Raw genomic sequence first — 26513 nt, forward strand, 5'->3', positions numbered from 1 at the left:
ATTGTCTTTTCCGTTGAGGGAGGCCTGGTGGCTGGATTCGTGGGGGCGTAACATCTTTGCTTCCTCTAGTGCTGCCTTGCGGGCGCTTAACACTCTTTGCGTGTTTGCTAGAGCCACTTCCTGTTTATGGGATTCCACGGAGTCCCTTCTGTCTTCTCCAGAGGGTGCCTGCGCTGATCTGCGGCACCATGTGTTGGATGGCCGGGAGCTGGCTGCGTTTATTCTTCGCTCTGCCCTGGATGTCTCTGAGGCTCTTGGTCGCACAATGGCTTCTTCGGTGGCCCTCAGTCGCAATGCTTGGCTGAGGGACAGTGTTTTTCCTGAAAATGTTAGGGAGCGTCAGGTTGACCTCCCTTTTGATGGCACTCTTCTGTTCCATGCCCCGGCGGATTCTGCTATTCAGCGGTTCCTTGCGGGGCTTCCTCCTCCTCCTCCGCCTCCTCCCCCTCAGTGAACCTGGCTGTCGGTCCTCTGCTGTGCTCTGGGAGGTGTCCTTCCCTTGTTATTCAGGGGTCTAACGTTCGGTAGCTCCGGTTGCGTGTTCTGTCTTGTTGATGTGCCTTCAGGGTCCTTCTGTTGGCCCTTCGGTGTTGTTGGCCGCTGGTCCGGCCTTTGTTTGACTTGTGGTTTTGGCTGTTGGTAAACCCGTGTAGGTCCTGAGATTAGGCCTTCTGTGTCTTCTTTATTGGCTGATTAGCAAGCCGTCTGCAGTTCTACCCGCAGGTCTTTCTGTTTGTCCTCTGCTGCGGAATTTGTTTTTCCTAAGAGGGGTCCCCATATTTTATTGGGACATAAAATAGCCTATGTGAGGTAATTATAGCTATTACATAGCTCTGTCATGTGCTGGGGAGGTGTGGTCGCCCTTTTCGGGCTCCTTGCTCTCCGTGGTGTCACGGTATGTCGCAGGTGCGATCTTCTTGCCGATTGTCTTGCAGCAGCTTGCACTGCGCCCAGGTCCATCCTTCTCCTTGTTCGATACGTCGCTAGACCAGTCTGGCCTGCTGTCTGCGGCGTCGTGCTGTGGTGGTTTCGGGCTCCTGTCTGGTGTTCGGCTTGGTCCTCTATCTGGTGTTCCACAGGGACTGGCTTTTCTTGGCCTCTGTCTTCTAGTGGACGGCTTAGTATGTCCTCCGTTTCTCTTCTTTGTGGTCAGTGTGTGTGTTCTGGGCTGGCCCCTCCCTTGGGGGTGTGTCCGGGCCCTCCCTGGCCTCTGCCTTCGGCTGGCGTCTGACTTGTCCTGGGTGCGCTGTTCCGTGGTATTGCCTGCTGCTGGCTGCGCCTGCCCGTGTGGGCCTGCGTCTTCTAATTCACCGTTGTGGCCTTTGTTATGTTCCCTTGTGCCCCTGCCTCTGGTTCGACTGGGGCTTTGCACGACTGTGCCTTTCTTCTTTCGCCTGCGCTATTGGCAGTGGAGCCGTTCCTGCCTTGTCCGCTGCTTGCGGCCAAGGTGTGTTCCGCTATTTTCTGTCAATGTGTATGTGTTTCTTACGGTGGGCCCTGCCTTCGGTTCTACCTCTTCTTCCTGGGGTTTGAGGTGGTCCTTGTTTCCTTGAGGTTTTCAGGTGCTGTCTGTCCCTGCGGGGTGTTGGGTGGTCCCCCCTTGGTAGGGCCTAGGATGTCCTGCTCTTTTTCATTCTTGTCCCTGTGACATGTCCCCTGCTGGGCCCTGTGTCTCTCCTGGTGGGGAGGCTCTCTCGCAGGCCCTCCTCCCTTCTGGGTATGGCTAGGGTATCTATTCTACGTTAAGGAATCTGCAGCTAGTAGTCTCTATCAGATGTACAAGTTACTTACCTTCAGTAACGATGTTTCTGGTAGAAACGATTCTAGCCGCAGATTCCTTCACGACCCGCCCTTCCTCCCCGTTCTGCGAGGACCCTCAGTTTGGGTTTTCTGCTCTCGCCTTCCTCTGGGTGGCTTGTCTTCTGTGGGTGTCCTCCTTGTTCTTTTCCGGTCAGGCATTCCTCCAGCTGGTTTCTCTCCAGTGTCGGGCCTACTTTTGCTTTTTCCCCTCTGCTGTTAGGGTTTCTGCTCCCCTTACGGTATTCTATGTGGGGGATTCTTTTGCCTGTCCCTTGGCCTCCTGTTCCTTTCCGGGGCTATGGCCCTCTTGACGATATGGTCTGGGGGTGGGTTTCTGTTGCTACTCTGTTCTGGGCTGGTTGCCCTTCACTGTGTGGTTTGTGGTTACAGTCTCTGTCTCTTTCTCTCTCTCTCTCTCTCTCTCTCTCTCTCTCTCTTTTTCTCTTTCTCTCTTTCTCTCTTTCTTTCTCTCTCTTTCTTTCTCTCGCTTTCTTTCTCTCTCTTTCTTTTTCTTTCTTTCTTTCTTTCTTTCTTTCTTTTCTGATACGGCGCTTTCACATGATTGTGCTTCCAGGATGGCTGTCGCCTTGGCTTGCGTGGTGGTCCCACAGAGTGGTCCTTTGCGCGTTTTGCTGCTATGGCCTTCTGACGCTTTAGTGGTATAGCCTTAGTTTGCACAGTTGTTCCTCACTATGGTGCCCTGCTCTGTCTTTGCTGCTGTAACCTCCTGGTGCTTTGGTGCCGGCTGGCGCTGTTCCTCATCCTTTTTCTGTTTTGTTTTTGCTGGTTTTTTCGCACACTGTTCCCATGCTCTCCTCAGTCTTGTTGTGATGGCTCCGCGTTGCGGTGCAGAAAAGTTCTCCGAAGCAAACTGACGTCAGCGCGCCGTGGTGGGGCTTATGTGACCTCACTGACGTCACGCCCGCAGAAGACGTCTGGGTGGAGTCGCGTGGTACCGCTCCCCGGCGCACAGAGATGCTGGGCAAGAAAGTTTTCCGGGTCCAGTCTCACGCCTGGGGATAATTCTACGTTAAGGAATCTGCGGCTACAATCGTCTCTACCAGATACGTCGTTACAGAAGGTAAGTAACTTGTACTTTAAATCTGCACCTTCCCTTTCTCTGTATATGTTAGGGGAATAAAGGCTTTTCCATCGTTGCAAAGAAAATGAATGTAGAGAGTTTCCACCTCTAAGCATTGCTGTACAAATTGAGTCAAACTTCGAGAAGAGAAAGAGCAGCTCCGAGGACAATGGATTATGCCCACCTTGAGGTCCCAGCGATGCAGAAAAAGCATTTTAAGTTTGTGTCCACAGCCAGGTAATAAATGGGCACAGATGAGCTTGCCTTTGGTGTACCCACTGCTCAGGAGTTCTGTGTCCCCATGACCTGTTTAGAAGATCCTCAGAATACCCTAGTTAAATAAATACTTGAATAGGAAGGCAGAACAAAAACCCCTGCCCTAAGTTGAGTGCTCTGAAAGGGACTTGAATAACAATTCAAAGCAACAGAAGGGAAGTGAAGCACCGAGTTCAAAAGGCTCCCACAAGCTAACCTTTCCTCCATATCCACAAGCGAAACCACAGTGACTGAGGCAATATCAAAGTTTTAAACGTAGTTTTATAAAGTGTGTTATTATTGCTTCCTCAGGAGCTTTCCATTGTCTGCTGGTCCTGGGTTAGACTCAAAGTGTGCTCTCACCTGTAGTGTAGAGTGATCATTGACCCATCATCCGGGGAGACTGTCAGTTGGTAGGGGCATTGTGAGGTGTCGTGGGCTGAAAGCAAGTAAGGAAATGACCCTGACTGGCTGCGTGGCCACCGTGACTGTGGGTCCTAGTGGCGCTACACCTGCTACATAACAATGGGATGGCCCTCAGCAGTTTCTGATTTGATATATAGGGTCACAGTCCTTATGTGTACCCTTGTAAATGGTTATCCTACAATCATAGTCACACGTATTGCAACTGATATCCTAGTTGATTAATGTTCACTTTGTTGAACTCTTCTTTGTCACTTATGTTCATGTTTTGTTTGTGGCCTTTTTTTATTTGGTTGCAGATCAGAGAGCTACATTGCACATGTATGGAGAAGGAAGTCTGGGAATCTGAGGAGTATTTGTCAGCCTTCCAGCTACTCAGGTAGTTCTTCAAATGTTGTTTCATTTGTTTTATCTCCACAGTTTCAGATGGTGATGTGTCGGTTTTGCATTTGATGTGAGCTCCTGGTGGACTTGTAAATAACTTTACTCAGTGTTTCGTTGTCCTCTATGTAGCGATAATTCTAGTTCACTCCACCACCAATATTGCTTCTTTCCAGTGAGCTGTTAAATTGTTGAAACGACTCAGATGGGAATGTAAATGCTGTCACATGTTTGCACTGCTAAATAAAAGATGCAAATAGAATAAATGAAATGTCACATTAAAGATAAGTGATGATCTTGAATGTTCAATTCATTACAGTTCTAGTGATACAATAGCATGAGAATTATTTTAACACATTGACAGTCCTTTCTTCTTTTGATCCCAAATCATGAATCAGGTGTTGGAATACAATTAAAAATATTAGTAGGAACTATATTTCTCTTTCTCCTTTTTGGAAACCTCAATAGTCATATTAACAGAAGATAGCCACACTTTACGGTGTGTACTATTTATGCAAGTGGTTGCAATTCGAGATGGCTGTTTATATTGCAAGTATATAAAACAGGGCAAGCATAGTGCCTCTCAAATTTCTCTAATGCAACAAACTCTCCCATATAATAGGGACTACTTGGGGTAGAGGATAGTATGACTTATTCGGGACCAAGAGTTTGTGTTCCAATGTGCTGATTATCATTTAAAAGAGTTGCTTAGTACATTTAATAAGAAAATGAACATATTATCATGAGCGGTTTGTGGGTGAATGATAGGATAGGAAAGGAGAATATTACTTTTAATGACAAACCAATTTAAATAACCCAAACCATATGGACGGAGATACAGTTAGATTTCAGTGATCACAGAAGTAAGCTTTCAAATCATTCTCACCTTATTGAAAGGAAGTCCACTGCGAATAGAGTCTAGATAGGGATAGGCCTTTAAAATGACCAGCAGTCTATTCTAATGGTTCTCAATAGTCATCTAAAATCGAAGTGTAGGGCAGTAATACTGATTGTTTTTAGAGGCATGCAAACAAAACTCTACAGCTTCGACCATGCTTGTGATCACTTTCTGGGTAATTGTGGTTTAGATCAAATTCAATACACATCTGCTCGAGAAGAGAAGAAGTAAGACATTACAGTCTTTTAGTTACTTAGGTTTTTCTCTTCACCTAGAGGCTCTGGCCTTAATGAGGCAAACACTGCAGGGCAAGGAGCCTATGTTTTCTGTTTTGGGTGTCCCATTTAAGAGATCCAACTATCCTGAACACAAGTAAAAAAAATACTCAAAAGCAACCTCCTCCTCCAAATTTGGATAAAAATAAATGTTTGGGATGGGGGTTGTTTTCCTGGAGTTTTATATAGCACAAACTAGACCTGAAGGTATCAGAGCACCTTACATGGGCACCTGTTGTGTTAGAGTAAATAATAGTATAACTATCTGCAATTGCCAAGAACCGCCAGCACCACAAAATCCTCTTTATTGGAGGAATAGAAAAATGTGCACAATTCAGACAGAATCAAACAGTGTAGTCATAGATGTTATGGCAGAACCCTGCCCAAATGTTTACTCTATGGAACATAGTTTCAGATTTCTGTTATATCCTTCATATCCTAACACATGTAAATGTCCGCCTAAAGCCACAAGACCTTGTCCTAAGTCTCGTATACTGAGCAGGAAGGGAGAGGTGTATGAACTGTAACAACTAAGCTGTTGCAAGCTTATAGTTCCTCACTACAGAGAAATTCTAAGAGCACCCTCTCCAGTTCTAGGAAAGGAGAGAAATATCGGACAAATCTTTCAAGTCAATCGTTCATACACTGAAAGCTCATATATCAGCAAAACCTTCTGTATCGGATAAAAGAAACTTGTGCAGCTTTAGCTAGGCAGAATGAATGCATTCTGCTCATGTTTTACCTCCGACTCATTTGCAACCAAAAGGATGCTTACAGTGCCATAGACTGCACTTTTTCTTCACTCCTCTCAACTTTAGATGATGTAGAACAACTCGGATCTAGTAATGTAGATACTTGCCACCCAACATACACGAGTTCATTACTTTGCAGCTACCTTTTTTATTATCTCTCTTTGACCATGATTTAACCGTTCAACCAACGATATTGCAGAGTCCTGACCTGCTCCAGAGGGTCCCTTTTGAAGAGAGTCTGCCAACTTGGTTGACCACAACTTGAACAGCAAAGTTTGTGCTCTCAACTTTATTTTGTAGTGATCTGTACAATCAGTTTCAAATCATACCCATTCATCAAAGGGGTGCAATCCAATAATTCGAAGACTAGGGGCTTTAACCTCTGGATGTTATATTGTCTTCTTTCAGCGGGTCATAAAGTATGTTGTTCGTTCGTCGAAGTGCTCTCTTTGGGCAGCTCCTGCTCTGTTTTCCCTTATAAACATTCCAAGGTAGGAACTCACCCACTGCTGTCTTCTTTACCACTCCCCCCCCTTTAATACCATTACCCCCTGGAGTGAATATATTTGTTTTCTCTACACATTAGTTAAATGGCTGTAGTTCTTTTAACATTAATATTATCACCATCTCACCATGAGTCATGGCTAAGCTAGTGATCTTAGGCTGCTATGTGTATTCTTCCCAAGTCTGTTTGTAGATGGAAACATTTGGTGCTAAGAAATCCCTCTTTTCCTTCTGCTCTCTCTATTTATCCTCCCTTATATTCAACCCACAAATGAATTGGCAGTCGCATATGGAAGAGCTTTTCGTTTGGTGACCCGGGTTTTAGTGTAGTCTCTGCTCTTACCTCTCTGTCTTTTTTTGTGTGCAGTTTTATTTAACTCTAACTGGACCCGGAGGTATCAGAGCGCTTTATATGAGCACCAGTTACGTTACATACAGACGCATTCATTTTTGTTAGGCACGGGGAGATTAAGTGATTTGCCCAGAATCACAGAATGTTGAGCGTCCCTGCAGAGCTTCGAACTCGGTTCCCCAGCTCCGAGGTAGACTGCCCTAGTCTTTAGGCCACATTCTCTACCCAGATCTTCTTGCAACAGGGGTTGTAATTGTTCCCGTATGTCAGTGAGCTCCATCTGCTTTCCAAGGTGGACAACTTCCCCCTATTTCTCTGTGGTGCCCCAGCTGCAGCAGGCATTGAGGCTCCTTCAATGTGCCGATTCACTAAAGTGCTCAGTATTGCTGCTTGGCTGAATAGCTGTTGGTCATGGCAAAGATACCAATATCTTATCTCTTGCAGCAGTAAGGAGGAGGACTATACAATATTAGATGGTTGCATGTTCCAGGAAGCAGATCTGAGTGGACAGCTGTTTTTACAACCGGGTCTTGATGACAGACCACTTGATGACAACAGACTACTTGATAACTACAGACCACTTGATGCCTGAGCTCATCCCACTAAAAAGCATGGCGACCATTTGGAGCATGGCTGCCTCCACACCTAAGATGTGTGTTTAGAATACATGCTTGGTTGTTTGGACCATTGTAATTCAGTACAAGAAGATTGGATAATCGGTGTCCTTTTCAGAAATCCCTCAGCACTCTGGGGTTTATTCCCTTTCCTCTATAGCTATGCAGTTCTTGTCCTCCCCCTCCTTTTGTGCTTCCCCCACTATCTCCTAAGTGATAAAGAATTGCTAGTTGCTTTTTCAGAGCATTGAGTCCCTTGATATTAAGACACACAATTTTCATCATGGCCTATATGTGTGTGACCTTGTCTAGCATGCCCATCTCACCTGGCTCTTCTTCTCGTCTTAATGGGCTTTGCCAACCTACATTTTGGCCTGTACAAAGATACTTTACCTGTTGACTATATATCCCTGCAGAATAGTAACAGGAACCTAGAGCCCAAGATAGCTGGTCTTTAGAGTTGGTGTGGTTGATACAGAAGGGGCCCTTCTAAACTTCAACCCCTTTCTCAGCCTCCCCAACAAGCCAAAATTAATTCAACAGAAATAATTTAATTGTGTCCGATAGAGACTTCTAGCTTCAGATTCCTTACCTTTGAATATCCCCGGGTGTCGGATTGGATCCAGAAGAGTTTCAAGCAGTACCCCTGTGCACCATTAGGTGGGATCGTTCAGCTCTGCATTGGCCATGCCGAAAGTGACGTGGGAGGTACCAATATAGGCACCACCTTGGCGCACTGATGTCCATTCTTTCCTTTCTGTGCCAGATAATGCTGTGTCGGGTTGAGCTACCCCATATCACTTTTCGCCTGGTCTCTTTCGACTTTTTGTTGACTTTTTAGGGGATTTAATTTTCTGGTGTGAGGATGTCACCCAAGAAGCCGTTGATGTGTGGGCTACCACACTATGTGCCCAAAGTTGCTGAGGGATTGATCCTGCAAGCTCCTCACTGCCCAAGTGTAGTAGTCTCTGCTTGTTTTGGAATGTCCTTGGCTCAGAACCTCACTGCATGAGGGTTCTGCACCTGGATTTCCAGCTGTGTCAGTTGGTGCCGGTTGTAACCTCTGCTGCTGCTCTGCTTGATGACTCGGCTGTATTCTACTTGAATAAATGCTACTACGACTTACCTGGCGTTTCCTGGCTCATTAAGACATCTTTGTTGGCGACAAGGATGGGATATCAACACAGACCGGTGTGTGTCTGTACAAGAATCCTCGTCTACTCCTGGCACGTCGAAGAGAAGAGTCTCCTGCAGGTGGCAGGAGGTTGTCGTCCGAGTCATCTCTATCCGACTTTGACAGTGCGTGGAAGCAACATATTGCGACGAAACCAGGAGGAATTGGGGCAGAGCTTGCGAAGGAAAAGAGGTTAGTGGACAGCTGGAACGCATCGGGAGACTTGCATTACAGCAATGTCTGCGCACACACGTGAGTGACGTCGAGACGTGCAGAAACGTCACCACGCTACTGCGTTCCAACGGTGAAACGCAGGACGCATTCCCTAGTGTTCGCGTCACAGTGCTCCCTTTGTTGATAGAAGAGAGGAAGAGAACGGAGTTTGCCATCTGTTCTCCGCTTATTGATTTATGTCACAATGGTACGAGAAGTGAGGCCGGCATTCCATTCTTCATGCTGAAAGGTATTGTGCAACCAAGTGGAAAGTGTCTCTTGTTTTCAAAGGTATTGTGCTTTATTTAAAAAAAAAAATAATTTTGGAGTGGGGGCTGTTCTTACCCAGAACAAAGGGGGGAGAGGTTCGGACCATTGAGTTTGCTTCCAGTGTTTTGTCTCCTTCGGAAATAAAATATTCAGTTATCGAGAAGGAGTTACTAGCGTGTTGGTGGGCAGTGATGAAGTTTCGTAACTTAATTTGGGGAAGAAGTGCTGCCTCCGGACTGATCACAAGCCCTTAGTTGTTATCCTTAGTGGGAAGAATGTCAGGAGTTTCACTCCTAGGATTGCACGTCTCTCTTCCAAACTTCTCCAGTATGATTTTTAAGATGAGTACATTCCCGGGAGCAAGAATGGGTGCGCAGATTACCTCTCACGTTCCTCTGATGTTGTTGAAGCTAAATCAATCATGGGTGAGGAGGACAAAGAGGAGTTCATTGTGGCTGCAGTAGATCTTCAACAGTTGTGTGCAGTTTCTGAATGTGAATGGCGTCAGGCCCTTAGCGCCAATGTTTCCTTGGCTTTGGTCATGAAGTATGTCGAGAGAGTATGGCCCAAGGAGAGGAACCTGAATTTTGAATACAAAACATTTCTGCAGGTGGCAGATGAATTAACCATCAAGGATGGTAGGCGACTGAGAGGTGACAAGCTTGTTTCCCCTCTTGGTTTGAGATCTGCCTTAATCAGGCATGCGCATGAGGGACAGTTAGGTGCCACTATGACAAAAAAAAGGGTGCGTCTTTCTTTCTGGTGGCCTTCCATGGACAGGGAAGTGGATGAAATTGTCAAGTCATGCGTGATTTGTTCTAGCTCTGACAAAACTGCAAAAATGCGTACTCCCCCCTCTTTCTCCTGTTGAGTTGCCGTCCGCACTCTGGGTGAAGCTGGGGCTTGATATTGTAGGTCCTTTCCATGCCCTTGATCCATCATCTAAGTTTGCTTTTGTCCTAATGGACTACTACTCAAAGTGGCCAGAGGTTAGGTTTGTGAGGGAAGTGAGTTCTAGAACTGTTGTCGAGTTCCTCAATGAGGTATTCATGAAGGAAGGTTTTCCCGAGTTTCTGGTGACAGACAATGGTGCCCAGTTTGTCGCTAATGAGGTTGAGGATTTCCTTGACACTTGTGGTGTCAAGCACCTCAGAAGTTCACTGTACCACCCCCAGACCAATGGTCTAGTTGAGCATATGAGCAGGGTGCTGGGGAGTGCATACAGTGGCCTCTTGCCAACAAGTGTGTTGTTGCCAATTCTGTGAGAAGCATGCTTTGGTTTTACCGTACCACACCACATTCAACCACGGGTGTTTTCACCTTTTGAGTTGTTACATGGTCGGAGAGCCGCCACTGCTTTTTGTCCTAGTTGGATGAGCAAGTGGGTCAAAGGTAGAGAGTGGTCCGATGACAGTGTGAGGGATCATGTAAGTTTGACTCAAGGTAAGCAGAAAACTTACTTTGACTCCAAGAAGAATGTTAAAGGCGTGGAGAAATGTTTGGGCGATCACGTCCGTGTGAAGAAACCTGTCCATGTGAGGAAGGGTTCTTCCAAGTTTGGTCCCCCTCTAAAAAGTTGTGGATGTGAAAAGGAGTTCTGTGAAACTTCTCAATGGACAGTGGTGGAACAAGTATTTCTTGGTGAAGTGTTGTTCTCTTAGCAAGGATGTTGGAAGTGAGAGTGGTGAAAGGAGTTTAGATTGTGTGGTCCAGCCTTCCTTGAGGCGCAGTGTTCGAGTTAAGATTGTACCTCATCGTTATAGAGTCTAACCTGTTTCTTTTGTAGTTCTTTTCCCCTTAGGTGTAGTTTTGTTGTTGTTATTCTGCTTAACCTTTTCCTTCTTTTACAGGTATTGCCTTGTTGTTGTTCTGTTTAACCTTCTCTTCTTTTCACAGGTACCCTCAACTTGTTGTCTTCCTTCTTTATGTTCTTTTTATGTTTCCTTTTGTTTTGCGTGAGGGTTCTGCACTTGGAGTTCTAGCTGTGTCAGTTGGTGCCGGTTGTAACCTCTGCTGCTGCTCGATGGCTCAGCTGTATTCTAGTTGAATAAATGCTACTACGACTTGCCTGGCATTTCCTGGCTCATTACGACACCAAGATCGGTCGACTCTGTGATGCTCGAGGTCCTGTTCGGGTGGGAGGTTCCTAGGACCGTTCACGGAGCCCCTCCTGACCTCCATCTCACTCAAAGTCATCAGAAAAGACAAGGAAGTTCCACAAACACAAGAAGTCTAAGAAGTCCAAACACTTCTTCGGCTTCCCCCGTCCATCAAATTCATCTGACGAAAGAAGAGACCATCAGCACTCCAGGCGCACGAGTCAGTGGGGCCTGACCCTGGGTCTGCTCCGTGATTCTATGATTTTGCTGCAGCGACCACTGCCGAGCTGAAGGAATTGCGCCTCATCTTTGAGCAGCCCGACCTCTCCTGAGCGCCTTTGAGCCCCACGGGAGGACCCCCTACTGCTTGGGTGTCCATTCAAGCATAAGGAATCTGCAGCTAGAAGTCTCTATCAGCTGAAAACAGGCTACTTAGCTTTGGTAACTCCTTACCTGGTAAAGACTCTAGCCACAGATTCCTTATCAACCCTCCCATCCACCCCACTCTGCCACACAGTTCAGGTGTAAGGGACACCCTTTTCAGGGCCTTGGTCTTTTCTACACCAGTGGTCAGTTCTCAATGTGGCTTTGTGGATTTAGGCCCAGATCTCTGTGCTGGGGTGAATGTATGACATTGTTCTGCATTCTGTCCATCAATTGTTGTTTTTGCATTTGTCACCCGAGTGGGACAGGTATGCCCAGACGTGGGTCCCGTGCTCTGCATTCCACTGTAGTCAAGCTATCCTGACTGATGAGGGGTGAATCCACAAAACTGGTCCTATGATGCTTGTTTCCAGTCCAGGGAGGAACTGGCCTGGTAGTTCGGGCTGGACTGTTCACATTGGGCACAGGGTCAAGACTGATTTGCATATGGCAGGGTTCAAACTGGAATGGCATGGTGAGCAAAACAACTATAGATTTAGGCCCAGATCTCTGTACTTGGGTGGATGTATGACATTGTTCTGCATTCTGTCCATCAATTGTTGTTTTGGCTTTGTGCTCCTGGCATGGAAAATCATAAAAGTAACTGACAACAGCATGCCAAAGTGACGCCTATATAGGTACTGCACACGTCACTTCCAGCTTGGATAACACGATGCAGAGCTGAATGATGTCACCAACCAGCACCCAGGAGTACTGCTCAAAAATATTCCTGATCCAGTCTGATGCCTAGGGATATTTAAAGGCAGGGAATCTGTGGTTAGATAGTCTCTACCGGATAAGGAATTACCAAAGGTAAGTAATTTGTTCATCTTCTAGAGACTTTTAGCTGCAGATTCCTTACCTTTGAATAGAAATCCAAACCATAGCTCCACAGAGTTGGGTCTGTGAACCCGATTAAACCAAAACGTCCTGCAGGACCTAACGGAAGCAGTGCCCATCATGATGGACCAGGCAGTAATGTTTTGTAAACATGTGCAGTGATGCCCACGTCGCTGCCTGACAGATGTCCAGGAGAGGAAAAAAGCATGCTAATGCTGTGGTCGCAGCCTTTGCTCTGGTAGAGTGAACACGCAAGCCCTCAGGGGGCTGCCTCTTGGCCATTGCATTTTCTACAGGAACAGTAGCCCCTTACAAGAAGGCATATAAAGTAATAAAGCCCAGAAATAACATGATCTCTATGTTTTGAATTTACAATTGAATGTTATAAATGTATTGAATCGAAAAAGATTAGAGAAACATAAATCATTCGGAATGTTAGAACTCAGGCATTGAATAACATCTGCCTCAAGTACAAACCATGAGTAAGGCACAATAACATAGTACCTTTGCTCATATTAAAAATAACAAGTGAACCAGTCAAGTCAAAGCACTCAAGTCGAAGCTGAAAGAGACCTTGCGCCGCCTCTGGATTGAGACGCCATTTGTGATCTGCAGGCATCTTCGGCTGAGTTTGTCCTCTCTGGCATTCCAAGATCCCACCAGATGCTTCACCACCAGGGAAATGCCCTGATGTTCCTGCCATGTCCAGAGGTAAGAGCCTCTTGACACAGGGTCCATGACCCCACCCGACCTGTTTGTTGCAGTACCACATGGCGGTGATGTCCGTGAACACCTGCACTAGCCTTCCCTTGATTGAAGGAAGATAGGCTTTTAATGCCAAACGAAACGCCAAAGCTTCAACAGGTTTATCGGATTCTCGGACTCCATCGGAAACCAGAGTCTTCTGATCTCCACTTTCTCCCAGATGGCCACCCCAGCCCAGGACTGATGCATCTGTCACCATTGTTAGATCTGGTTGGGGAAGGGAGAGGGGTCTACCACTGACCTAATTGTGGTTTGTTAGTCATGTCGGAAAGATTCCCCATATGCTACACCCACTGGCTTCACCCAGGTTCTCATACCAGTTGTCCTCAACTGTGTCTTCTCTGTAAGGGTCCATAGACCCCTTCCAAACATCTCCCTCACCAGGCCTATCCATCAGATAAGCCACTGGCTCCACTCCGGAAAGCATGTACTCGGTCGGCGCTGGATGATGCCAATCCGACTCCATGTCGTAGTCGGGTATGACAACTGGAGGTGGCAGAGCCAGGGGGCGTCGGCACTGGAGCGGGTGCCTAGGAACGTCTTGGTCTTGCCGGCGGCTCCAATCCCGATCCGGTGAGGGATCCTTTGGGTCCGGCTGGTGCAGAGTTAAGTCTGCTCTCCATCCCCTTCAGGATGGAAATGGTTATTCATATTGCTTTCTCAAAAGACCTATCTGGTTCTCCCATCCCCGCACCATAAGGCCATCTTCCCATCCCATGAGCAAGATGTTTCAAGATCAGTACCAGCCTGGGCCTTGCTCATCAATCCCTTCACTTCCTTTGCATCTATCTGTTCTGTTGCCTCAGTGAGCTTGTTTAATCCATGAAGCTTTTCCACCACTAGGAAGCATCATTTCTGGCCTGCTTAATTTCTTGTTTAGAGGGTGGAATTCCTTTCAGGTGTGATTCACTCTTTTTCCATGGGTATCTAGTCTTTAATCTCCGTGGGTGAGCAGTTGGTTCACTCTCATGACTGTCTTGCTGATACTCAGAATAGACCTGAGCACCTTCAGAGCCCTGACCAGATGTTTGTCAAAACTCCAAACAAAGTGTGTATAAATGGTATGTTGTTTTGTCAATAGTCTGTAATCTGTCAGAACTCCAGATGTCTCTGCAGTGTAGCAGCATTTAGATCATTGTACATCTGCAATTTGTGATCTTCAAATACAGTGTAATCTTTGAGCGATCCAGAGCCATGATTTCTTCTTTTCTTACCGTAGAAATGTATGGGTGTTGATTTTTCTGGCAATGCCTTCCTCCAAGGGCCTTCATCAGTGACCATATGCTTGCAGGCCAAGCTGGTCTCAGGGTCAGTTTGTAATCTGTTTAACAAATGTTTTGGACTTAAACCCAAATGTTATGCCCCTCAATGTTATTGTGTTTCAATCAATTTTTGAGAGCTCCATGTCTCAAAAGGAGTTTGTTTCCTTGGTCTTTCAGACCTAGGATCCCATTGACCTTATGATGTGCCATTTGAAGTGCACATCCACTGATTTACAGATGCCAAACTCGCCTATATTGCTTTTCAAGTCTCGTGGACATAGCGTCAATTCTCCTCAAATAGTGCTCGTTTCCTCTTTTGTTTCCCTCCGGTATTGTTACATAAGTTCCTGAGACGTGGTTGTCATGAGTGCAGGGTCCTGTCGTTTGTTGGGGGAGATTCTGGCAAAGGCCATGGTCTTATCTTCCTTACAGTTATTTACTCCTTTGGATGCCAGCATGTCCTTTGTTAATGTGTCTAGTTACCTATTGACTGCCATGTTGCACCCTGCTCTGCTTGGGCAGGTCCGCTCCTGGTGTGAGCTCCTAAGGTATTCTTAAGGACTATTCTCTGGTCAGTCAGAGAGATTTGCTGTCACTCACTCTCTCTTTCTACTGGTCCCTTCTTGTTCTCAGACACTAGAAGTGGCCTGGTGGGTACTCCTCACCCAGAATTCACTATGAGCTGACCCCTGCATACAGGGCCGAATGAAGGCCATTGCTTCATCTTGTGCACTACACTATTATGTCTAGTTGCCTCCAGGTCCCTTGCATCAGCTGATCGGTTCTCTGCACCTGTACGATTGCCCATCCTGGGCTCTTGGCAGCGTTTGTCCTCAGGATTAACTTTAGGTGTATTTACTCTTAGGTTTCATTAATCCCAAGGGCAACTTTTTAGGGCTGTCCGCTACAGCAGTGGGGTCTGAAGGGCTGAGTTCTCCCACCCACTACCAATCTGATTGTCCACCCAGGGCAGTGTCTAGGATTTTTGGTGCCCCGGGCAGAAGGAAAGTGTGGAGGCCTCTGTAATTTGCACACAAAGTAATACATTCAGGTCTGTTTGCATCACATTAAATGCCCCTGCTCCTGAAGCTGCTTTATGCAGACCCCCTCCTGGGCTGCAGCCTCTCACTCTCAGCCACCTACAAGCACTTCTTAAAAGTTCTGGGGCCCCCTCTCATGGACTGTTTTCATCGAGATATCTTTCTTTCAGTTGGAAAGACAGGGGGCACAGGAGGACTGTTGTGCCATGGCTTGGTTGTGTTGCACTAGTGCAGGGCCCGAAGTTGGTGGGCTGAGTGCAGGGCCCTGGCCAGCAGCCCACACTACCTATGCATAGCGCTGGACCTGTGTCCACCTTCCAGCTTCCCGGTGTTTCCTTATTCACCGCATACAGACAGTGACACTTCCGCGGCCTCTGTTGACCAGGTTCTCAAAGGCAGGCTAGGGGCTCTTCTCAGGCATGTCTGTTCCCAGTATCTCTGAGGGCAACCAAAGCAATGTACTTCCTCTGAGCAGAAGTAATTTTGGTCCTACAGTACTGGCTGTGTAACACTGGGTAAATAGGGTCTTCAGCCTCCAAGGCCCACTTCTTTGTCTCTCTGGGGTTCTCCATGCAGCCTCATCCACTTTCATAGTCCTTTATTCTTAAACTGAGCAGTATTTGTTTGGCCAATCTGCAGCTTCTCCTCCTACCCCAAACTCCTACCCCTCCGAACCAGCACAGCCCCTGGAGCACCCAGCACAGCCAGGTAAGTAGTCAAATTCTCTGCAGCGCCTTTAATGTGCTGCAGAGTTCCTGCTCAGATGCTTCCTGCTGGTTGTCAGTCACCTCGAAGTGGCTGAATTAAGATGGGCCCTATGTCAGACTCTGTTTGTAAAGCCAAGAGACCAGCAGGGACTACTGGGCCTCAACTGGGGGGAAGGGGCAGTGGGGTTAAGGTTGTTTACCTCCTCTGATGTTCGATTGTCCATACTACTGTGGTTCTGCAGGCTGGGCCAAGTATAACCCCTTCAGCACTTGACTCACAGTGGTAGTGATGGTGAGTGGTCAAAGGCTTCTCAGGGATGTAGCATGTGGGTGCACAGGCTCCACACTCAACATACACATATTCTTTAAAAAAGACAAATATGTTTATTACACACCAAATAATACACACTAATATATTCAGGATTCAAGGGGCTTGGGTGCAAGTCGGTTACCTCAGTCAGGCTTTCCTTACTGTTGCATCTGTGGCTGCTCAGTTGCATGAAGGCTTTTCCAAAGGGTGCTGATTGTCACACGGGATCTAGCAGCTGAGTGGGTTGTCCACAGCTCAGGTCATGCTGCAGTCGGGCACTTCATGGCACAGGGATGTTGTTCATGCTGCACTCATTCAGCCTCGGCGCATTCCCTTGCAGCGCTTTGTCATTGTGTAGCTCCTGCTTATTTTAAAACTCCCGTTTTGTCGTCTAGGTTATTTTTGGTTAGCACTATTTTTCCCCTGTTTTTAACATTGCCGGCCACGCTTACCTGCATGCTGTCATCCTTACTTGCACGGTAATTTTGAAAGCACCGCATTTCGCGGGTCCCTCGCCATTGTCTCGTTGGCGGCCATATTAGGTGAGGGGTGAGCCACATCGCGGTCTAGTCCTCATTTAGGAGGCTCGACCAGCATAAATAGCAGGCAAATCTTAGGCGAGCTCTCATTCAGCCTCGGCGCATTCCCTTGCAGCGCTTTGTCATTGTGTAGCTCCTGCTTATTTTAAAACTCCCGTTTTGTCGTCTAGGTTATTTTTGGTTAGCACTATTTTTCCCCTGTTTTTAACATTGCCGGCCACGCTTACCTGCATGCTGTCATCCTTACTTGCACGGTAATTTGGAAAGCACCGCATTTCGCGGGTCCCTCGCCATTGTCTCGTTGGCGGCCATATTAGGTGAGGGGTGAGCCACATCGCGGTCTAGTCCTCATTTAGGAGGCTCGACCAGCATAAATAGCCGGCAAATCTTAGGCGAGCTCTCATTCAGCCTCGGCGCATTCCCTTGCAGCTCTTTGGCATTGTGTAGCTCCTGCTTATTTTAAAACTCCCGTTTTGTCGTCTAGGTTATTTTTGGTTAGCACTATTTTTCCCCTGTTTTTAACATTGCCGGCCACGCTTACCTGCATGCTGTCATCCTTACTTGCACGGTAATTTGGAAAGCACCGCATTTCGCGGGTCCCTCGCCATTGTCTCGTTGGCGGCCATATTAGGTGAGGGGTGAGCCACATCGCGGTCTAGTCCTCATTTAGGAGGCTCGACCAGCATAAATAGCAGGCAAATCTTGGGCGAGCTCTCATTCAGCCTCGGCGCATTCCCTTGCAGCGCTTTGTCATTGTGTAGCTCCTGCTTATTTTAAAACTCCCGTTTTGTCGTCTAGGTTATTTTTGGATAGCACTATTTTTCCCCTGTTTTTAACATTGCCGGCCACGCTTACCTGCATGCTGTCATCCTTACTTGCACGGTAATTTGGAAAGCACCGCATTTCGCGGGTCCCTCGCCATTGTCTCGTTGGCGGCCATATTAGGTGAGGGGTGAGCCACATCGCGGTCTAGTCCTCATTTAGGAGGCTCGACCAGCATAAATAGCAGGCAAATCTTAGGCGAGCTCTCATTCAGCCTCGGCGCATTCCCTTGCAGCGCTTTGTCATTGTGTAGCTCCTGCTTATTTTAAAACTCCCGTTTTGTCGTCTAGGTTATTTTTGGATAGCACTATTTTTCCCCTGTTTTTAACATTGCCGGCCACGCTTACCTGCATGCTGTCATCCTTACTTGCACGGTAATTTGGAAAGCACCGCATTTCGCGGGTCCCTCGCCATTGTCTCGTTGGCGGCCATATTAGGTGAGGGGTGAGCCACATCGCGGTCTAGTCCTCATTTAGGAGGCTCGACCAGCATAAATAGCAGGCAAATCTTAGGCGAGCTCTCATTCAGCCTCGGCGCATTCCCTTGCAGCGCTTTGTCATTGTGTAGCTCCTGCTTATTTTAAAACTCCAGTTTTGTCGTCTAGGTTATTTATTTATTTATTTATTTATTTATTTTTTAAAACCTTTATTACAATTTCAGAGAAATACAAGTATGGGCCTACAACCAACAGGCCGGCCGCTAAAATGCAGTGTAACCCTAGGCACAGCTGAACATTCACATCGATGAAGCAACAAAAAAGGGGTCACTGGAGAGTTAATCATCGCAGTCGGCCGCAACCGCAGTCCATAAACAAACAAGAAAGGTTTCATATTTTTAGGAAACGAAAAAACAACAAACACACAAGGCAGAGGAAATTAATAGCAGTAGCATGTGCCCCTCGTATCGAGGGAGTAATCCAACCCGGATAGACAGGGGGGGGGGGGGGGGGCAAGGCCGAAGAAACCAAATTCGCATGTCGCAGGAGCATACAGGAATGCGCGGGCTAGGGAGACAGAGCGGCATCTATCTCACACATCTGAGGCGGGGCGCATATACCTCCACGATAGGAGTTCCAGGGACCCCACACCTTAATCCACTTCCCAGGCTTGCCTCTCGCCACATACACCGTTTTCTCTCTGAACATACACCAGTCCATGTGTTCTTTCCACTCGGAGACCGTGGGTGGCCTCTGGGAGCCCCACAATTGTGCAATGTCACGCTTCGCTACCATATAGCCCAGAGTCACCCATTGCGTCTGCGTCACATTGTAATCAGTCGGCTCCCAAACATTCAGCAAACATCTCCGTGCCTCCGGCAACAAGGCAACATGCGTGACTTCTTCTAACACCGCATGCACTCTGCACCAAAACCGAGTCACCTCCGGACACTCCCACAGGATATGGAGGAAACTCCCCAGGAGTCCACAGCCTCGCTTACACAAACCATCCACCGAATACCCCATACGCATCAGAGCAGGCCCCGTGACGTACACTCTATGGAGTATTTTAAGCTGGACGAACCGCAACCGGGCCGGGATAGCCACCTCTTTCGGGGAGGCCACCGCCGACACCCAATCCTCGTCGTCCAGTTCTAAACCGTCGGCAATCCATGTCTCCCGCAATGAAGCCAGCAAACCCATCCGATCTTTAATAAGCTTCTTATAAATCAGCGAAATGGTGCTATCCGGCACATAGCCGTCCAATATCCTGTCCTCCAACGGGGAATGCTCCGGAATAGCCGCCACGTCCGAAAACACGGAACACAAGGCATGATGGACCTGAGCATACCGATAGTATTCCCTATCATTCAACTGGTATTCAGTTGTCAGCATGTCGAACGTCTTAAATTTCCCTTTCGTCCAGAGATCCCCTACCGTGCTGATACCAATCGTATCCCACTTATCAAAGCCTTTTGTAGTATACAGATAACCCAAACGCTGGGACGCATACAATGGCGTAGCCCGAGTCAAACGATCCCCATCGCCGCATTTGCTGCATGCCACACCTGTACCGCGACCCGCGTCGGGCCCGTCAACCGCGCATCAAGGGACCCCGAGTATAGCGCTCGATTATAGTCTCCGCCCGGCAATAGCAATTTGTCCATCTCAAAGGCCGGGTTCAAAGCAGGGCCATACATCCCGTGATTGACGGCAGCCAACTGGGAGGCCCAGTAGTATCGCTTAATGTCAGGGAGGGCGACCCCCCCATCATACCACGGTAGAGTTAGTTTGGCAAGAGCAATCCGCGGCCGCCCATCCCAAAACAATCGACGCTGGAGACACTCCACCTCCCGAAAATAACGGGCCGGCACTACGTCCATGGTGTTCTGCAGGGCGTACAAAAAGCGTGGCAGCGACATCATTTTGAACAGTGCTGCCCGGCCAAGTGGCGAGAGCGGCAACCGCCGCCAACCCGCCACATCCGCCCTTAGGCGCTGAAGGGGGGGGAGGAGATTCCGTTCGTAGCGGGCCACCGGGTCCAGTGTTATAAAAATTCCCAAATGCGTAAATCCCGACGGCGCAATCTGGATAGGGCACCCGCGGAAGGGGGGGGCCTCCCCGGAAAGAACGTATACACAGGACTTAGCCCAGTTGATGACCAATCCGGAATTGCGACCAAAGGAGCTCAAAACATCCACCAACACAATGAGCGATTTGCGCGGTGATGCAAGATACAAAAGGATATCGTCCGCGTATAGCGAGACCCGATCCTCGTATTCCGGCGTCCATCTAAGGCCACGCATCGAGGGTTCCCACCGCAACCACTCCGCAAGGGGCTCCAGACAAAGCGCAAAAAGAAGAGGCGACAGTGGACATCCCTGTCGGGTGCCCCTACCCAAAGCAAAGGGAGCCGAGACACGTCCGTTGACCACCACCTGTGCCAGTGGATTGTCATAAAGCAATTTCACCCAACCGATAAAACCCGGGCCAAAACCAAACTTCGCCAATGCTGCCCAGATGTACGGCCATTCCAAGGTATCAAACGCCATGGTAGCGTCCAAGGACGCCAAAATGGCCGGCTCACGAATGAATGGAGCGCGAGCAAGGACGCCATGCAATCGCCGCAGGTTCAAAGCGGTATTGCGGTGGGGTATAAAGCCGGATTGATCCTGATGAATCAGGTCGCCCACAACCCGGATCAGACGATTGGCCAGTACCTTGGCGAGGATTTTGGGCTCCGCGTTTAACAAGGAGATGGGCCTGTAAGAAGTACACCGATCCCGCGGCTTCCCCTCCTTATGGATAACCACAATAGTAGCAAGACGTTGGTCGGGGGGAGGGAGCCCGCCGCCTTAGCCTCAAGGAACATGTCTCGGAGATAAGGCGCAATCACATCTGGGCGCAACTTGTATAATTCGATGGGAAGTCCGTTAGGACCCATGGCCCTACCCGAGGCAATAGAGCGAATGGCCAAAGCAATCTCATCTGGCGACAGGGCCGCATCCATCAATACTTTATCCTCATCAGATAGGGAAGGCAGAGTAATGTCTCGAAGCAGCAGTCGAGAGTCTTCCTCCGAGCGCTCTGAGACCGGAGAGTAGACCCCGTGAAAATACTCCGCGAAGCAATCAACTATATCACCGGGGTCCGTCACACACACACCGTCAACCCTCTCAACCTCCGGTACCACTCGACTCGCTCTCTCCTTCTTATCCAACCAAGCAATCAACTTCCCGGCCTTATCACCCATATCATACAAACGCCCCTGTTGCTCCCTGCTCATACTCCTAGCAGATTCAGTAACCAGCGCCTTATAGTCGGCCTGCTTAAGCTCCAACACATGCAATCTATCATCCGTAACACCTTGCTCCAAATCACTCTCCAACTCAGTGATCTCATCTTCTAGCCGAACAACCTCCTGCGCAGCGCATTTTTTGGTGTAGGAAATGAGAGATAGGGCCTGGCCTCGGAGCACCGTCTTAAAGGCCTCCCAAAGGGAGATGGCGGAAGACACCGACCCCACGTTGTCATTAAAGTAGTGTTCCAGAGACTTAACCAGGTCTGCACGAATCATGGGGTTTCGTAGGTACCAGGGGTTGATCGGCGCCACCCTCCCCTCCGCCCCCCAGGGCGATATCTAGGTGTAACAAGAGGGGGGAGTGATCTGATATACCGCGTGCCAAATGTCGCACCTCCCCGATCATCCCAGCTTGGGCCGCAGGCACTAGCATATAGTCAAGCCTCGAAAGACTACCATGGGCCCCGGAATGGAAGGTATACTGCGCCTGTCCAGGGTGTTTCAACCGCCAGCAATCTATCAGTCCCAGGGTATCCAGAAAGCCCCCCAGCCAGTTCTGGGCCCGAGGGAGGTCCCTAGGGGGGTATCGATCCTCAACTCCAGAAACCACAGCGTTAAAGTCCCCCCCCAGGACCAACACCCCCCCCGGAAGCCCAAGCAGCAGGCGTCCCAAATCGGCATAGGTGGCCGTCTGCAGGCCCGGCGGCACATAAACCGTGACCAGCGTAATCAACCTGCCCTCCCACCTCCCCACCAGCGCAGTGTAGCGCCCTCTGTCGTCGTGGAGCACCTCATCCACCACCAACGGGAGAGAGGTCCTGACTAAAATGCCCACTCCCCTCGAGCCAGAGGTGAAACCAGAATGGGCCAGAAGGCGATACCCTCGTCTGTTCATGGCATGGAAAGAGTTCCCTATGAGGTGCGTTTCCTGCAGGAACACAATGTCAGGCGAAATACGTTTCAAGAACTGCAGGACTACCCCCCGCTTTATCCTGTCCCCGAGCCCATTCACATTCCAGGAAAGAAGTTTCAGCCCCCTACCCCCCATCCCTCCCAACACAAAACATCCCTCTCCCGGGGAGCACAATCATAGTAGCACAACATGAAATATTACCCCGCCTTGTGAAACAAACAACCCCCAACCCCACCCCATCAACCCCAACAAAACTCCCCCCTCCCTGCACCCCTGCGTGAGCCCGAACAGCCCCCCCAACCTGCAGTGTGCCTGTCGCCCCAATATAAAATTCACTACAGAAAGGACAAAAAAAGAACCCCCAGGAGGAGGAAAGGGCCCCAGCAAGCCCCACGCAACCTCCAAACACCACGGGGCAAAGTGTCACAAACTGGAGTCCAGTGCAGCCACAGGTGCAAAACGTTACCAGTGCAGTCCAGCGCCAAAATCACTGTTCCATTCCTACTCCGTCAGACCCTCTCCGCTCTCCGTCATCCGACCCTCCGGCTCCCGACTCTTGGGCAGGGCATCCAGCCACTCTCCCACCGCCTCCGGCCGGTCGAAGAAGTGTGAGCGACCATCTAGCTCGACCCGCAGCCTAGCCGGGAATAGCATTGCATACTTGAAGTCCATGTCTCTCAAGCGCCGTTTGATGGCCGAGAAACCCATCCGTTGCTTTTGAACCGCTTGCGTAAAGTCTGGGTAAAAGCTAACATTAGAGTTCTCAAATCGTAATGGCCCAGCCACCCTCGACGCCTGCAGGATAGCGTCTCTATCCCGAAAATTAAAAAGTCGGGCAATGATCGGCTGCGGGGGGGCCCCCACCTTAGGCGCACCCCCTGGAACCCTGTGGGCCCGTTCAACAGCGAAGAACTTGCTCAGCCCTTTGGGTGCTAGATGAGTCACCACTAGATCCTCCACAAAGAGATCCACAGCAGACTCCTCCGATCGTTCGGGCACGCCGATAATGCGGACGTTGTTCCGCCTGGCCCTGCCTTCAGAGTCCTCGAGGCGACGCTCAGTCAGGTCACTAGTGAGCTGTAGCCTCCGCACCGTCGTCTGCAAAGCGGCCACATCTACCGTTAGGCTCGACGACGCTTGGGCCAACGAGTCGACCCGGTCATTGGTTTTCGACAGGTCCGCTCTGACCAAGGTGACATCATTCAGCACTGAGTCCAATTTGTTGGCCAGAGTATCCAGTTGTTGGTTCACAGTCACCTTCATCTCCTCAATGGCCCCCATGACATCCAGCAGAGTCAATTCGGGTGATGCGCCCGAGGCCTCCTTGGGCGGCTCAGGCGATTTACGTGATCCACTGGGGGATCCCTTTGGCTGCGCATAGCGGTCCATATTGTTGGCCTGGGAATAGGCTCCCCTCCGGGTAGATTTGGGTTTCAGTTTGTCACCATCCACTCTTGTCGTCATCGTCAGCGATCAGTAAGGTCCGCACCCTCCAGCACCCGGAGGAAGGCTAGGAGATCCGGGCCGCTAGCTGAAGTAGGCCCGTTTACAGGTCAAGACTAGGCTTTGCACTCTGTACTCGGCGCAGCTCTCCCAATGTCTCCTCATCAGTGTCAGTAGACCAACTCGGAACCGAAAGTGAAAGTGCGGGGTCCGGGGCAGGCCCAGCCTGGCATGCCGCTGTTGTTCACTTCACAGCCGGGCACCTCACCAACCCGAGTCCGGGACCAAGGCCGGAGAAGGCCGCAAACTTCAGATCGGCAAAAAACCGGTTCCCGGAGTCCAATTTCGATTCGGAAAACGAGTGGCACCTTAGCGCAAGATCATAAACAAAAGCCCGTCGAGAAAATCAGGATTATGACAGGATAGACGTGGGAGGTTGCGGAGGCCCTCGGGAGCCACAAGCCTACGCGGCCATCTTGGTTGCGCGCTAGGTCTAGGTTATTTTTGGTTAGCACTATTTTTCCCCTGTTTTTAACATTGCCGGCCACGCTTACCTGCATGCTGTCATCCTTACTTGCACGGTAATTTGGAAAGCACCGCATTTCGCGGGTCCCTCGCCATTGTCTCGTTGGCGGCCATATTAGGTGAGGGGTGAGCCACATCGCGGTCTAGTCCTCATTTAGGAGGCTCGACCAACATAAATAGCAGCCATGCCTACGCGCAGCGTCATCGCGTGGCGGGATCGCCGGACTTCCGCCGGAGTTACGCCTGAGTTCAGCCCGTCTGTGCCCGTCCGCGCTGAGGACGTACTGCAGGGCGGGCTGGACTCGGCTGGCACCCCCCCTCCACTCTATGAGGTGCCTAGGCAATACTCTGTCGGAACTCATGGCTTTTAGACCATCAGTGCAGCGATGCTCTCACCGCTTTTCTCCTGAAGGCATCTTACATTCCCAGCGATGCATGACATGTAAGGTTTCCTTTCGCTGCCCCGCTCCCAGTACTATTAGATCCCATTCGCGCTCGGGATGCCTTTCTGTTTCGCTGCCTAAAACCGGTTTCCTAATTAATGCACGATCGCTGATCAAGCACAATGTTGCCTTCCACGAATTTGTGGAAGAAAGACAGCCGGACTGGGTCTTTATCACGGAGACCTGGGCTTCGGATTCCTCCGGTCACGATCTACTCTTGGCCATTCCTGATGGCTATTCTCTCCATAGGCAGGATAGACCACTGCGTAGAGGTGGAGGAATTGCCGTTCTTTTTAAATCTTCTTTTTCTTGCACTGTTAAATCTCTATCAATGCCTGGAGACCGCTTTGAGGCACTCTATTTTTACATTTTGTGTGCTCCATCTGTCTCTTTTACTGGGATACTCATATACAGGCCACCCGGCCCTAGGGCTAGTTTTTCTTCAGATCTCCTCAGAATCCTAGAACCTTATTTTGGAAAATCCTATCTTTCCATCTTGGGTGATTTCAATTTCCATCTTGATGAAATCAACTCAAAGGATACCCTGACATTAATTGAGTCACTCGGAGCTTGTGACCTCGTTCAGTTGGTGAGCAGCCCAACACACAAGGCTGGCCATATTCTTGATGGGGTATTTTCTAGTGATTCTAGGCTATCCACTGGCCCGCCTCTGCCGTTGGTCTGGACAGATCATTTTGCAGTACCGCTTGAACTCGCTCTCCCTGCCCTGCCCTTAGCTAATCATGTCGCTACTTCATTTACTCTTAGGAGAAACTTTAGAAATATTACCGATGACACTATTGCTTCTCACATTCGGATCTCGGAATCTTTCTCCTTGAAGGATGCGGATGAGGCAGCTCAAGAACTTATGGACTCTATTACCAATGCAGTGGAAAAGCTTGCCCCCGCCTCCCTTCGATATGTAGCTCGGCAGAAACCCACTGCACCCTGGTTCTCTGAACATCTGAGACTCCTAAGGCAGGGGTGTAGGAGCAGCGAGAGAAGCTGGAGGAAATCCTGGGATCCGAAAGATCGAGAGGTTCATAAGTCCGCTTTACGGGACTACAAACAGAGAGTTGTAGTGGAAAAGCAGGAGTACTTCTCCAATCTTACAGGTTCCCTAACCTCATCCAGGGAACTTTTTAAAATTGCTGATTCACTATGCTCTCTCCAACTCCCTGATCCTGTAGTTAGCTCTCAGGATCTTTGTAATAACATCTCTGACTTCTTTCACAGCAAAATCTCGGACATTCACATCGCCTTAGAAGCCCAATGCCACTCCTTGGATAAGGATATTCCTTCTGCTATAGCCAGTCTGGACACTTTGGGTGAAGGCCCTTCCAAACTATTCAGGCAATTTCCCGTATTGTCTTTGGAAGGACTGAACCTCCTACTCGATAGGACTAAATCTTCCTCCCCAATGGATCCTTTACCACTAAAAATACTGAAGGAGTGCAGAACCAGCATTCTTCCGCCCATGTTGGAAGTCATGAATAGGGCTATTGTCCAGGGTTCCTTTCCATCAGTGTGGAAGAAGGCTATTGTAAAGCCTCTCCTTAAGAAACCGTCTTTGGATCCTGGCCTTCTTAAAAACTTCACAACAAACAAATGATGGACGGAATGCTGACAATGCAGACATTCTCCCCCAGTCAA

General features: G+C 49.0%; 1 protein-coding gene across 4 annotated transcripts in view; it reads left to right on the plus strand.

The window, feature by feature from the left end:
* Window positions 1-26513, plus strand: part of ORC3 (origin recognition complex subunit 3) — a 293597-nt gene that overhangs the window by 199518 nt on the left and 67566 nt on the right. For all 4 annotated transcript variants that reach the window (XM_085611096.1, XM_085611093.1, XM_085611094.1 and 1 more), the window contains one exon: window positions 3859-3938. In XM_085611096.1, the coding sequence (XP_085467222.1) occupies window positions 3859-3938 (80 nt within the window). The remainder of the gene's footprint in view (window positions 1-3858; window positions 3939-26513) is intronic.

Source organism: Triturus cristatus, chromosome 6, assembly GCF_964204655.1.
Source record: "Triturus cristatus chromosome 6, aTriCri1.1, whole genome shotgun sequence".
NCBI lineage: Eukaryota > Metazoa > Chordata > Amphibia > Caudata > Salamandridae > Triturus > Triturus cristatus.